At 46.2% G+C, this 15,274-nt stretch overlaps 1 protein-coding gene across 1 annotated transcript in view; it reads right to left on the reverse strand.

The window, feature by feature from the left end:
- The window catches only part of UBE4B (ubiquitination factor E4B), a 119,894-nt gene extending 111,374 nt beyond the window's left edge, over window positions 1-8,520 (reverse strand). Inside the window, exon 1 of the mRNA XM_039234916.1 lies at window positions 7,857-8,520. Within this exon, the coding sequence (XP_039090847.1) occupies window positions 7,857-7,880 (24 nt within the window). The 5' untranslated portion in view covers window positions 7,881-8,520. The remainder of the gene's footprint in view (window positions 1-7,856) is intronic.
- Window positions 8,521-15,274: the final 6,754 nt, after the last annotated feature.

Here is a 15,274-nt window from a genome sequence, read left to right on the forward strand (position 1 = left end):
AATTGGTACAACGAGACAGAAAGCACCAAAGCCGCCTCAGCCCCAGCCTCCTGCCCAGACTCCCATTTAGAGAGAAACAAACATCAATCTGGTGTAAAAAGCTGCTGTTTCAGGTCTCTGTCACAACGGTCTGCCCAATGACATCACGACTAGCGCAGCCACTCGACTCCTCTCTTTCCCGCCCCAGGTCCACCCCATCACCCGGGGCAGGGCTCCACCCACAAGATATGTGACAAGCCACTGCTTCTTCACACTCACCCTGTCCTGGGAGTCCCATGATGGCCCACCTCTCTCTCTTTCACTCTTTCCTTCTATGTCTGTGCACTTTACAGCATAGAATTCTTTTAAAACATAAATCAGGGCGCCTGGGTGGCTGGATCGGTCACCCAGGTTGAACTGTCCAGTTCTTGATTTTAGGTTAGGTCATGATCCCAGAGCTGTGGGATCAAGCCCCGAGCTGCCTGCTTGAGATCCTCTTTCTCTCTCTCTCCCTCCCTCCTTCCCTCCCTCTGCCCCTCTCCTGCTCATGAGCGCTCTTGCTCTAAACAATAAATAAATATATATTTTTAAATAAGTAAAAGAATAAAATATAAATCAGAAAGAGGCACCTGGCTGGCTCAGTTGGTAAAGCATGCAGCTCTTGATCTCAGGGTCGTGAGTTCAAGCCCCACACTGGACACAGACATTAGTTTAAAAAAATAAAATTAAATAAATTAATAGAGTAAAAAAAACCTTAAAACATAATATAAGACCCATGAAGGCAGGGACTTCTGCCTATACTTTTCACTGGTATAACCTCATGGTCCGGAACAATACTGGGCATATAACATATTTCACCGGACTTAAGCCACACTGATTGTGAGCTGCACTATTATTTCTCGCACCGCCAAAGAAAAAAAAAATACTGCCCATCAAACCACGACAAAATGACTTAAGAGACCTAACAACAGACTGGAATCAAGTTGTCAACAGGTGCACCAGCCCCCCATTGCTTTGAAAATTCTTTCTGAGGAAGGGAGAGGGTCTCTGACCTTCAGCTGCATTGCCCAGGGGTGAAAGGCAATCCTCACTGTACGTTCAAACACAAAATGTGGCACAGCTTCCCAACCGTGTGGGCTGCCGCCTCGCTAAGGCTCCCTAACGCACTCGGTTGCGGCTCTGCAATAAAATAGGGAATCGTGGTCATTCCTCCAACAACAAACATTTTCTTTACTCCTATATTGACACCCCACAGCTGGTGCCATGCCTCTCTGCATACAAAGTAACCTTTGCTTTTACCGCTGATCAAAGCGTGAGTTTTTGGAAGGCATTTAAAATGGCAACTAAATTTAACACCCCTGGCACTCAACTGAAGGGGCAATAACATCAACAGGTACAACCAGGTTGGCACATAAACAGGAAATGACAACTGTGTCACACCTGCCACCTGGCCAGCGGCGGTCATACCATTAGAAGCAGCATCCCAGTTTCAAAGATGTTAAAATGTGAAGGGGGAAAAAACGGGGTAGGGAAGGCATCTCACCATTGACTGAACCCCACCTATAAGAACTCGTATTTTTGCTGTCAGAATGACTGGCCCCAACCACACTGTCCCTCCTGCCATTCTGGGAGCAGACCAAGGATATGCCCCTAGTTCCTGCCGCTCCTTGTACCTGGGAACACTCTGCCCCCCAGATGGCTCTCTGTCACCCCTAAAATTTCCTTCTTTCTTTGTTTTAACGTTTATTTACTAGAGAGGGAGAGAGTGCGTGCGCGCACACGCACACATACACACACACGCGAGTGGGGGAAGGGCAGTGACAGAGAGGGAGATGTGTGAATCTGAAACAGGCTCCAGGGCTGCGAGCTGTCAGCACAGAGCCTGACGCGGAGCCCAAACTCAGGACCCACAGGTGACATCATGACCTGAGCCAAAGTTGGACGCTTAACCGACTTAGCCACCCAGGCGCCCCATCTCATCCCTACAATTTCTATTCAAAAGCCACCTCCTAAAGCTGCATACGCTCCACGTCCCCACTACTCTCCATCCCTTTTGCTATTTGGTTTTTCTTCACAGGCTCATCACCAAATGCGGTCGTATGCGGACATGTGTGTTTACGATGCTCCCTCCCACTGGCACAAACCTCCAAGCAAGCAGGGCTCCTGTGGGGTCTACCACGCGGCAAGTCAACAGTAAACATGGTGCAATGAGCTGCTTACAGGAAGACACCGTCACCTAGACATACTGTAAGCACCTTGGGGGAAAATGCACTCTGTACCAAGCAAAGGCCCAAAGACCCAAGAGCCTCTCATCAGAAGCCTTTCTGTCTCCTTCCCCTACAAGAATGCAGCGGCTATTTGATGAGCTCCACTCTTAGCAATAACCAGAGCTTCCACTTCCCAACTCAAAAGCAACAGTTAAAACACTGTAAACATTACAAACTTGCTCAGATTACTTCTGTTTTGGAGGTAGTTTACCAAAGGGATTAAGAACTGTGGAATCAGGGGGCGCCAGGGTGGCTCAGTCTGTTAAGCGTCTGTCTTTGGCTCAGGTCAGGATCACATGGTTCGTGGGTTCGAGCCCCGTGTTGGGCTTTGCACTAACAGCGCCCACTTTGGATTCTCCATCTCCCTCTCTCTCTGTCCCTCCACTGCTCATGCACTCTCTCTCTCTCAAAAATAAATAAATAAACATTAAAAAAAAAAAAAGAACAACTTTGGAATCAGACTCTGGATTAGAAATCCAGGGTTCTGCCACTTCCTAGCTGTATGTGTTTTAGCAAGTTACTTGATTTCGACTAGTCTCAACTTTCTTATCTGTAAAGTGGGGTGATATTGCCAACCGTGCTGAGCAAGTGAAGTGCTTGGCACATATTAAGCACTCAAAAATGTTAGCTGATAACATAATCATTCTCTGTTCCTTGACTAAGAAGAGCAAAAAGAGTGGAGAAGGGACCTGGGAGGCGACATCCCAGCTTCCTACCAGGCTTGAGGAAGAATCCTCATTATCAGGTGGGTGGCAGCAATTATCTGTTGGGGAAAATAGTGAGCTCAGGTTCGGAGGCCTAGGCCTGTTACAAAGAAAGAAAAGATCAAAGAGACGGAGATGTCAGAGCAGAAAGGCCAGGTGGAGGTCTCCCTATGTTGAGTCATCTTTCAGTGGTCCAAATACCTTTTTGTTCCTTGTCTGGAATTCCTTACCCCTCCCCTAATCCATCCTTCTCTCAAGCCAGAAACCAAGCAGTCATCTCTCTCTCTCCTCCCCCACCCCCGCCTCCTTTCTATCAATCCGATCACCGGAAGTGCATTGACTTAGATCCTCAATATTTCTGGTGTCTGCCCTCCTCCATCCCCACTGCCAATGCCTTCCTTTGACTCCATCCCCGCTGCTAGATGGCAACACCAGCCTCCTGGCCTGCCCTCCCGGCCTGCGGCCACCTTCTTCCAACCCACTTTTACACCCTCGCCAGTCATCTTTCTAACCTCTTAACATTTCTCAAAGGCTTCTTACAGTCTTACTGAGAAAGTTCAAACTCCTAGGTACTTTTTTTTTTTAAGTTTATTCATTTTTGAGAGAGAGAGACAGAACGTGAACAGGGGAGGGGCAGAGAGAGAGACGGAGACACAGAATCTGAAGCAGGCCCCAGGCTCTGAGCTGTCAGCACAGAGCCCAACACAGGGCTCGAACCCACGAACTGTGAGATCATGACCTGAGCCGAAGTAGGACGCTTAACTGACTGAGCCACCTAGCCGCCCCTAAACTCCTAGATACTTCTGAAAACCCTCCAAGATCTGGTGCCCTGCCCACCTGCAGCCATGCACCCCTTTCCCCCGACCCAGCAAAATCCTGTCTCCACTCCCACTGCTACTCACTCCCCCCCCCAACCGGGCTCCCCCGGCTCACAGCCGTTGCCTGGCAACTAAGGCTCAGCATTCAGCATCCCTTTTTCTTGCAAGTCTTCACTACAACACTGCCCTATCACGGGGTCCCTTCTCGGTTTTCTTAACGTCCTGTGCACCCCTCCACAGCAGTACTTAGCACCGGTATTGTAACTGGTGGATCTCTGTCTATCCCTACCTCTGCCCCCATCTCCCAGTTAAATCAAAATTTCTTCAAGAAAAAAGACTGTCAGGGCGCCTGGGTGGCTCAGTTGGTTAAGCATCCCGACTTCAGCTCGGGTCATGATCTCACAGTTCATGGGTTCGAGCCCCACATCAGGCTCTGTGCTGGCACCTGGCTCAGAGCCTGGAGCCTGTCTTCGGATTCTGTGTCTCTCTCTCTCTCTGACCCTCCCCTGCTCATGCTGTCTCGGTCTCTCTCTCAAAAATAAATAAAACATTAAAAAAAAAGAAAGAAAGAAAGAAAAAAGACTGTCTTTTTTCCTAACTTACCTAACGCATGGCTGGAGATACACAGCATCTTTTAGGGAAAAAAAAAAAATGTGTGTTGACTGAACCATTTCGGAGTGGTGTGATAAAGAGAGTCAGTACCAAGAAGATTATAAACTCGATCACCTCATGAATGCATTCATGAAAAACAACACTTCTACAGAAAACTATGTAGATCGGGCATGTTAGCAGGACATGGGTATGGAAGCTGCAGTGAACGCAGTGCCAGTTGTTAGGCAAGAAGACGTAGTAGAAAGAGCTTTTGGATCAGGCACCTTGGGTCTGAATTCCAGCTCTGCCACTGCTAAGCCAGGTCATTATGGACAAGTCTGTAACCTAAGTCTCAGTTGCCTCACCTGTAAAATAAGGAAAATGTAAGGACCTGCTTGACTGCACTGCTTTGTTTTCTTTCTGTTTTTTGAGAGAGAGAAAGGGAGAGAGAATCCCAAGCAGACTCTGCACTAACAGTGTGGGGGTCTGAACTCACGAACCAGGAGACCATGACCTGAGCCCAGATCAAGAGCAGGATGCTTAACTGACTGAACCCCTGGGCACCCCTTGATTGTTTTACTTAATGAGACAGTGGTTGTAAAGTGCCTGCCACCGAGCAGGCTTCTAAGGCTGTTAATAAATGCCAGTCCCTTTCCGCCGAAAGAATGCTGCTAAAAAGTGCAAGGTCACCTATTCTGCATTTGGGAAGGAAGACTTATCTACCTCTCTTCTAAAACCTTGACCACACCCTAACTATCCCTAGCCAGCCATCTTGAAGATAAATTAGGTCATAAAGATTTAGCCAAAAAAAAAAAAAAAAAAAGAAGAAGAAAAATGAAAAGGAAAAAGCAAATCATTTCAATGCAATTTCATCAGTATAGTTGAAAACAGTTTAAAATGCCTGCCCTGCCCTACACGTAGCATCATCTTGGCATACGAAAAAAAACTGTGAGGAGGGCGCACGTGGAATGTGATGTAAATAACCAAGCCTTGGAATGCAGGTTCCTGAAGAAAATGAACTTAGTCATGGATCTACTCCATAGAGCAGTGAACTCACTGTAATGCGCTACATAAACAATGAACAGCAAGGAAGTTAAAGACAGGCTGTACTTAGCACAAGAGTAAAGTGTAAGAATTCCAGGTAATCTATGAGAGGGACCAAAAAGTGCCCATAACGTAAAATCTTGTAAAGCTACCAGTCTGGTTATATCAACCTCTATTTTCCAGAGGCTGTGGTCTTACATGTTTTCATTTTGTTAAAATATAAAACTCTGCTTTACCTTAATTTCCTCATTTAGACTGAAAGACCACTGCCTTCCCTGTTTTCACCCTGAGATGTATGTTTGAATTTTCGGTGTATAAATGTATTCTTTTTTTTTTTTTTTAATTTTTTTAAAATGTTTATTTATTTTCAAGAGAGAGAGACAGACAAGAGTGTGAGCAGGAAGGGCAGAAAGAGAGGGAAACACAGGATCTGAAGCAGGCTCCAGGCTCCGACCCATCAGCACAGAGCCGGATGCGGGGCTCGAACTCTGAACTGGGAGATCATGACCTGAGCCGAAGTCGGACGCTTAACCGACTGAGCCACCCAGGTGCCCCAAAGGTATTATTTTCTAGCCAAATGAATGTCCCCTATCATATCTATGACAAGAGTTTCCACCAAGAGAGTGACAATACAAAGGCAAAAATTCTGGAAAAGTCTTTGTTGAGAACTGTTTACTTAATCCCAGAATTAAGGAAATGGATTTAAAAAAAAAACTTAAGAATTTTTTTTCCCCAAAAAACCCTTTAGGTTCTAGGTTCCACTGAGAGCAATTTACCAGTTACTGAACTGTCCCTCTGAGTTCAGGCCACCTAATTGTCAAGCACAACTTTATGTTGATTTAGTATTAGTAACTTTAAGTTTTCACATTTATTTCAATATTCTGTTGAACCTGAAAAATGCTTTTCTGATCTCCTCCCGCAACGATTACATCTGTTCCTATATGGTCACAAAAAAGTTACAACTTCCTCAAGAACTGGGTAAACTGAAGTGTCCCCGTTCAGATTATATGGTATCTTTAACCGGTGTGTATGCCTCATTCGTTTGAAAGCAATTCCTTGGTGAAATCTCCAGGATGTAAAAACCTCTAAACCACGAGCGATTTACAGAACGTCACGAAAAAAAAAATAATTTCTGGAAGCAAAGGACTACTAAAAAACATACACTTCTTGCCTTAGGAGAAATTACCCATTAAAATTAATGTTAAAGAAAGGGGTGGGGGTTAAAAATTACCTACAACAAAATGCCTCTAAGGGATCTCTTGAGAGTTCCTATCCCAATGAAGGAAACCGGTCAATATTCGTCTAATTTTAGTTACGATTACACTCCTGACGTATTTGAGAAAACAGAGTCAGTAACACAGGATGAGCAATCCTGACTTTCCAGACAGCCAAGAAGCATGACCCACAAAATTACTTGTTTCCTTTCCTACCTGACACTTGAACTCACCTCTTGAAGGCTCCACCCCTCAAGAATTTTAGTCCCTAAGTAAATACACGGAGTGCTGTAGCTAAAACTAAAGCAGGTACGTTTCATAGTATGTCAACCTGAGGGATGACTACTTCCACTGTAAGGAAGTGTTGTATGAACTAGTGAAAGAAATAAGATTTGCTGAAGAGAGGGAGGCCAGCAGGGGTCCTGAAAAGGAAGCTGAGGGAAGGGAAAAGTCAGGAGAATCACAGAAAATTCCTGGCACCCTGATTGCCACTGTTTTTATGACAGCCATCTTAAATAATCTTTAAAACATCAAGAAAGGGATCCGTAAAACTCCTTTCAGCAATGATAACAGGCGGAGTTTAAAAGTCATTTGCTTCCTGTTCAGAACACAAGTTTGAAAGGGCCAGAAACTAGAGAAAGGCAGAATGAAAGAGAAGTATGCCAGAGGCCACTGGTGCCTGTTAAATGAACAGAATTTAACTGGAATTCACTACGCTTTTTGGAAGATGTGCATTTTGTTAAACATCAAAGGAGGTGTCCGTAGGCCACGCGGAAACACAGACGTATGTTTAATCAGCCATGCAAGAGCCACACATACCTGGGATTTCAAAGACTGCCTTTAAAAACACACCTCCATACATTCTAATTCCGCCCAAAATTATTTTTTAAATCTCTGCAGTGAGGCGCGCGTGCACGCACACATTAACTCGACGTAGACGTAGCCTTTCTTGCTTACACACCCCGAGGAAAAGAATAAACGCCTCAATGTGCTCTCCTGGCCTTCAGCCCCTAAGACTCGAAAAGCAGCAAATGGAGTTGAGAATGAAGAGAGAAGGCAAGATAATGCAGGAGGACACAAGCAGACACCCTGTCGGGGCCTCTTCGCATTCTCGGAAAATGTCACCTCCATTCCTTCCCCAAGCCCCAAGCCCCGGCGCCACTGGCGCAATACCATCCTCGCCCAAAGCGCCAAAGAGTTGCCAACTAATCTCCCAAGGTGCCCCCCCAACCTCCTCACCTCATCAGCGCTCAGCTCCTCCATCGCTTTCCTCTTAATGGTGAAAGGCGTCAGGGAGAGAGCCCTCTGTTCTGGTGGCCGGGGCGGGAGGACAGTGGAAGGTGTCTATCGGGCTGTCTGGTCCCCCGAATGGGGGAGGTTTCAGAATTGCATAGTCAGAGGTTAAAAAATAAGAACACGAGAGGCACTGAACCGCCTTGGCGTCGGTCACTCCAACCGCCCCAGAGACTCCTACAGCTGCGGGCGCCCCGAGCAGCCTCCTGTGGCCGCCACCGCTGCTGCTACAGGGTGAGCTGAAGGCGCCACAATTGCCCTCTGCTTCCCGGGTTACCCAGACCAGGGACTCGGGTCTCCAGCTCGTCTCGTGCCCTGAGCCCGCTGTGTCTTCGTGGCGGTGGCACGGCAGGTGTGCTTCCTCCAGCGGATCCCGCGCTCCTCCCTACCCTCTGCCCCTGGCGGGAACGGCTGGACTGCAGAGCGGATGCCCGGGGTAAGGCGACCCCAGAAGCCGCCGAGGCAGAGCCCAGCACTGAAGAGGGAAGCCCCTCCCCTCCCAAAGCAGGCCGGCCACGCCCCGCCTCCACGCCGGAGCCCGGGCAGGGGGGGAGGGGGAGGACGGGACTCGCGACGCTCTGGATGGAAGAGTAAATCCTCCTACCCCTCCACCCCTACTCTTACCCCCTCGCCCCACCAAGTATTATTCATCAAAACAACAGGGCGGCCATCTTTGAAAGGGATCACGTGACCCCGCCAGGGAGGCGGGGCTTCTGGCCCCAGGACGAGGCAGCCAATGGGCCGCGGGCGTCGCGCCGCCGATTTCCTCTCTTCGGCGTCTCCTCCCGCCCCCGCCCCACCCCCTCCCCCGCAGCAGCCCCGGGAGGGGGAGGGGCGAGCGGGGCGAAGGGCGGGCGGTGCGCGGGGGGCGGGGCGGGGCGGTGCCATGGCGACGGTGCGGGGGTGGCTGGCGCGGCGGGCGGGGCCAGGTAGGCTCCCCGGAGGGCCCGGCTGGCGGGAAGCTGGGCGTGGAGGAGACCGGGGCCTGCGACGCCGCCGCGCTGCCGTCGTTCCCAGGCGCTTGCGATTAGCGACTCGGCGATGCCGACCACGTAAGGGAAAACGGCAAACGTCTCCCTTCTGGGGCCAGTTCTCTACCGTATCGATCGCCCACGTTCTGACAAAAACCTTTGGACGCTCTCCTATCTCCGCAGAGAAGGCCCATCTGGAAGGAAACCCTGAAGCACAACTTCTTTTTACTTGGCTTTTGCCTTTTAGAGAGTTTCTGCTTCGGTTGGGGTGGTTTTCTTTTAAACGTGTTCCAAAGTGATGGTAAAATTTGAAAGAATGACGGAGACACCCAGAAAATTTCAAAGTGCTTGCCCGTATGTAAGAAAAGCTGATATCAGTGAGAAGAAATCATCCTTACTTGCACAAGAATACCATTTTTTAATCGAGATGTGCCATTGTTAAAATCATGTTCGTTTTGGATGTACGATATAATGTTTGGGGGGGCTGTGTTTTAAGGGTTTTTTTTTCCTGAGAGAAATAGAAAGAGACAGAGTGAGCAGGGGAGGGTCAGAGAGAGAGGGAGACACAGAATCTGAAACAGGCTCCAGGCTCTGAGCTGTCAGCACAGAGCCCAACCCGGGGCTTGAACCCATGAACTGTGAGATCATGACCTGAGCCTTAGTCGGACGCTCAACCAACTGAGTCACCCAGATGCCCCTTTTTGTTTAAATTACAGCTAGTTTAGGGACACCTCGGTGGCTCAGTTGATGACCATCTGACTTGATCCCAGGATTGTGGGATCGAGCCCCATGTCGGGCTCCGTGCTGAGCGTGGAGCCGCCTAAGGATTCCCCCCACCCCTCTCTCTCTCTCTACCCTCTCCCCAGCTCATTTTCTTTCTCTCTCTCTCTCTCAAAAAAAAAAAAAAATTCCAGTTAGTTTATACACAGTGTAATACTAGTTTCGGGTGCACAAGGTAGTGATTCAACACCTCCATGTAACACCCAGGGCTCATCATAGTACATTTGTTCATTCCCACCACCTATTTCACTTACCCTCCACCCACCTGCTCTCTGGTAACCGTCAGTTTGTTCTCTGTAGTTAAGAGTCTGCTTCTTGGTTTGCCTTTTCTCTCTTCTTTAATTTCCTTCTCTTTTCTCATTTGTTTTGTTTCTCAAATTCCATGTATGATTGAAATCATATGGTATTTGCCTTTCTGTAAGCCGCTATTTCATTTAACAAAATACTCTATATCTCCATCCTTGTCCTTACAAATGGCAAGATTCCATTCTTTTTTCTGGCTAAGTAATATTCCATTCCATTCCTCTTCTTTATCCATTCACCAGTCAATGGACATGGGTTATTTCCATAATTTGGCCATTGATTGTAATGCTGCTATAAATTTCATTTATCCCTTTAAATTATTATTTTTGTATTCTTTGGGTAAATACCTAATAGTGCAATTGCTGGATCATAGTCTAGTTCTATTTTTAACTTTTTGATGACTCCCCCCCATTCTTTTTCCATACCAACTGCTCCAGTTAGCATCCCCACCAACAGTGCAAGAGGGTTCACCTTTCTCCACATCCTCACCAATACCTGTTGTTTCTTGTGTTGTTGATTTTAGCCATTCTGACCCCTGTGAGGTGATATCTCATTGGAGTTTTGATTTGCGTTACAATACAATGATTTGATATATGTATATTTTGCAAAATAATTACCAAAATAGTTTAGTTAACATCTGTCATCACACATAGTAACAATATTTTTCTTGAATTTCTGAGAATTCTAGAGAACTTCTAAGAATTATTATCTTAGCACTTTTCTTTTTTAATGTTTATTTTATTTATTTATTTTGAGAGAGGAGGGGAGGGGCAGAGAGACAGAGGGAGACAGAGAATCCGAAGCAGGCTCTGTGCTGTCAGCACAGAACCTGATGCAGGACTTGATCCCACTGAACATGAGATCATGACCTGAGCTGAAATCAAGAGTCTGACACTTAACCAACTGAGCCACCCAGGTGCCCCAGCAATTCTCAAAACAACATACATTGCAGTATTTTTTATATATGTATGGCAAATCTATCATACAGAATTGTTAACTGTAGTCCTGTGCTCTACATTAAATCTCCAGGACTTATAATTGCAAGTTTGTACCTTTTGACCACCTTACCCATTTCGCTCACCCCTACCCCACTCTGTCAATCACCAGTCTGTTCTCTGAAGTACACAATTATTTTGTAATAATAGAAATCTAAACCAAGCAGTCAATGTAGCAGTCTCATGAAATTCCAGATCCTGCCACATACTGTATTGGATGGTTTACTAAACCGTAATCTTAAAGATTGTATTCCAGAATTAGAAGAATTTCCATTTTTTTTTCCTTTGGCACTTGCTTAGAATAGTAACCTGACAGCTAGATATGCAAGGAATTTGTGAGTAAAATGAGACCACTACTGGCTTTGCATATTATCTGCTCTCCAGGAAAGGAATTCCCTGTAAGACAGAATTTGGACTCCTGGTGACATTGATGTTAATATGTTCACTTCTCACTCCCTTTTTTAAACATCATTATTGTAAAATAATTCACATACATAAAGTATGCAAAGGTCAGTATATTCACAGTTGTGCGACCATCACTAATTCCAGAACAGCTTCATCACCTAAAAAAGAGACCACATACTTGTGAGCAGTCACTTCTCATTCTCCCCTGTGGGAAACCCAGTAACCTGCCTTCTGTCTCTATGAATTTTCCTATTCTGGACACATCAGTAGAATCCTACATTAGGTGGCCTTCTGTGCCTAGTTGCTTTCTTTTAAGAAAGAATTGTTTTTAATGTTTATTTATTTTGAGAGAGAATGCAAGTGGGGGAGAGGCAGAAAGAGAAGCGGAGACACAGAAGCCGAAGCAGGCTACAGGCTCCAAGCTGTCAGCACAGAGCCTGAAGCGGGGATCGAACCCACAAACCATGAGCTCATGACCTGAGCCAAAATCAGACGCTTAAGTGACTGAGCCAGCCAGGCGCCCCTAATGTTTGTTTATTTTGAAAGAGAGAGACAGAGTGCGAGCAGGGGAGGGGTAGAGAGAAAGGGAGACACAGAACCCCAGACAGGCTCCAGACTCTGAACTGTCAGCTTTTGGCTTTTGACCCAAAGTCAGATGCTCAACAGAATGAGCCACCCAGGAGCCCCAATGTGTCTGGTTGCTTTCACTTAGCGTATATTTTTTAAGGTTTGTCCATGCTGTAGTATATCTCTGTACTTCTTTAGTGCCAAGTAATATTCCACTGTATGGCTATATCACATTTTGCTCATCCATTCATCAGTTAATGGCCGTGTTGTTTGCACCTTTGGACTATTATAAATGATGCTGCTATAGACATTCATGTATAAGTTTTTTGTGTAGACATATGTTTTCCTTTCTTTTGGGTATATACCTAGAAAGATAATTGCTGGCTTATATATATAGTTAAAATTTTTTTAAGATTTTATTATTTTTTATTTTTTTAATGTTTCTTTATTTTTGGGAGAAAGAGACAGAGACAGAATGCGGGGGAGGGGGGCGTGCAGAGAGAGAGAGAGGGAGACACAGAAAGGGAAGCAGGCTCCGGGCTCTGAGCTGTCAGCACAGAACCAGACGCAGGGCTCGAACTCACGAACTCACGAACTGTGAAATCATGACCTGAGCAGAAGTCGGAGGCCTAATGGACTGAGCCACCCAGGTGCCCCGTATGTTTAAGTAATGCCTACACTCAGCATGGGGCTCACATTCACCACCCCGAGGTCAGGAGTCACATGCTCCACCGACTGAACTAGCCAGGTGCCCCATGTATGTTTAACTTTCTGAACAGCTGGACAAACTGTTTTCCATAGCCGCTGCACCATTTTACATTCCACCAGCAACGTCCGAGGTGCCCATTTCTCTACAATCTCATCAGCACTTGTTATTGTCTTTTTTATTATAGCCACTAGTAGATGTGCAGTGGTGTCTCATTGCAGGGTTCTGCTTTTCATTTCTCTAAGGGCTAATAAAGTTGAGCATCTTTTCATGTGTTTATTAGCCATTTGTATATGTTCTTTGGCCAAATATCTATTCAAATCCCTGTTCACTTTTTAATTTTTATTGTTATTTTTTTATTTTAGAGCACAAGTGGGAGAGAGGGGCAGAGGGAAAGAGAGAGAGAGAGAGAGGGAAAGACAGAGAGAGAGAGAGAATCCCAAGCAGACACACTCAGCTTGGATCCCAATGTGGGGCTTGACCCCACGACCCTGCAATGACAACCCAAGCCAAAACCAAGAGTCGGATGCTCAACCGGCTGAGCCACCCAGGCAACCTTGTAAGAGTTCTTTATATATTCTGGATACCAGTCCCTTAACAGATGTGCAACTTGCAAATCTTTTTGAGTACAGTTGACACGCAATGGTACATTAATTTCAGGTATACAACACAGCGATTCAACAACTCTGTACCTGATGCTGTGCTCAGTGTGACTGCCATCTGTCACCATGTGCCACTCTTACAATGCCACGGACTGTATTCCCCATGCTGTGTCTTTTGGTCCTGTGACTTATTCCTCCCATAACTGCACGCCTGTATCTCCCGCTCCCCATCCCCACACGGCCCATCTCCCCATCTCCCCATCCCCCCTTACCCTCCAACAACTGCCAGTCTGTTCTCTGGACCTATAGGTCTGATTACAATGTGCAACTACGCTTCCCATTCCATAGGTGGTCTTTTCGCTTTCTTGATGGTATCATTCGCAGCACCAGAGTTTTTATTTTTTTTATTTTTTTTAAATACTTTTTATTTTTTTTTAATATTTTTATTTATTTCTAGGAGAGAGAGAGAGAGAGAGACAGCGTGAGCAGGGGAGGGTCAGAGAGAGAGGGAGACACAGACTCCGAAATAGGCTCCAGGCTCTGAGCTGGCAGTCAGCACAGAGCCCGACGCGGGGCTCGAATCCACGAACCACGAGATCATGACCTAAGCGAAAGTCGGACACTTAACCGACTAAGCCACCCAGGTGCCCCCAGAGTTTTTATTTTGATGTAGTCCAGTTCATCTATTTTTTTCTCTCATCATTTACACTTTTGACATAACATGTTCACTTTTACAAGGCATATTTAGTAGTCTAGTATTTTTCTGAGTCAGTTTGGGCTACTATAACAAACTACTGTAGGCTGGGTGGCTTATAAACCACAGAAATGTGGGGCGCCTGGGTGGCTCAGTCAGTTAAACATCCGACTTCGGCTCAGGTCACAATCTCACAGTTTGTGAGTTCGAGCCCTGCATCGGGATCTGTGCTCGCTCGCTCTCTCTAAAAAATAAAAAATAAACATTAAAAAATTAAAAAACCAAAAATGTCTTTCTCAGTTCTGGAGGCTGGAAATCCAAGTTCAGGGTGCCAGCAAGGTCAGGTCTGATGCTCACTCTCTAACACGTTGTAGACCACAGACTTCTCTCTGTGTCTTCACATGAGGGAGCGCAGTGAGAGGAAGCAAGCTTTCAAGTGCCTCTCATGAGGGCGCTAATCTTCTTCCGGAATGCTTCGTCTCTGTGACCTCATCTAATCCTAATTTCCTTCCTGAAGTGCAGTTGATTCTTGAACAACACAGGTCCACTTACATGGAGATATTTTCCAATGAAAATACTATAAGAGTACTTTCTCTTCCTTATGATTTTCTTTCTGTTTTCTTGCTTTCTTTTTTTCTTTTTCTTTTTTTTTTTTTTTTAAGTAGGGTTCATACCAGAGCAGAACACAACACAGGGCTTGAACTCGCAACCCTGAGAGATCAAGACCTGAGCAGAGATGAAGAGTTGTTGGATGCTTAACAGACTGAGCTACCCAGCTGCTCCCTTATGATTTTATTATTTTTTTTTATGTTTTATTTTTAAAAAAATTTTTAATGTTTCTTTTTGAGAGAGAAAGAGACAGAGTGCGAGTCAGGGAGACCCAGAGAGAGAGGGAGACACAGAATGGGAAGCAGGCTCCAGGCTCTGAGCTGTCAGCACAAAGCCTGATGCGGGGCTCGAACCCACGAACAATGAGATCATGACCTGAGCTGAAGTCAGAAGCTTAACCGACTGAGCCACCCAGATGCCCCAAATGTTTTATTTATTTTGGGGGGGGTGGTTAAAGAGAATGGGAGACAAAGGATCCGAAGCAGGCTCTACACTACGCTGACAGCAGAGAGCCCAATGTGGGGCTGGAACTCACAAATCGTGAGATCATGACCTAAGATGAAGTTGGACACTAACCAAGTTAGCCACCCTGATGCCCCAAAAGTTATACATAAAATTTAGACCCAGGGTGGTAGGAGTTGGGACCCCCAAACCACTCTGTTGCTCAAGAGTCCACTATAATACCATCACTTTGGGGGCATGGGGGTAGGCTTTCAACATATGAATTTTAGG

Source organism: Hyaena hyaena, unplaced genomic scaffold (genome assembly GCF_003009895.1).
Source record: "Hyaena hyaena isolate Hyena2069 unplaced genomic scaffold, ASM300989v1 scaffold_94, whole genome shotgun sequence".
In the NCBI taxonomy this organism is placed as follows: Eukaryota; Metazoa; Chordata; class Mammalia; order Carnivora; family Hyaenidae; genus Hyaena; species Hyaena hyaena.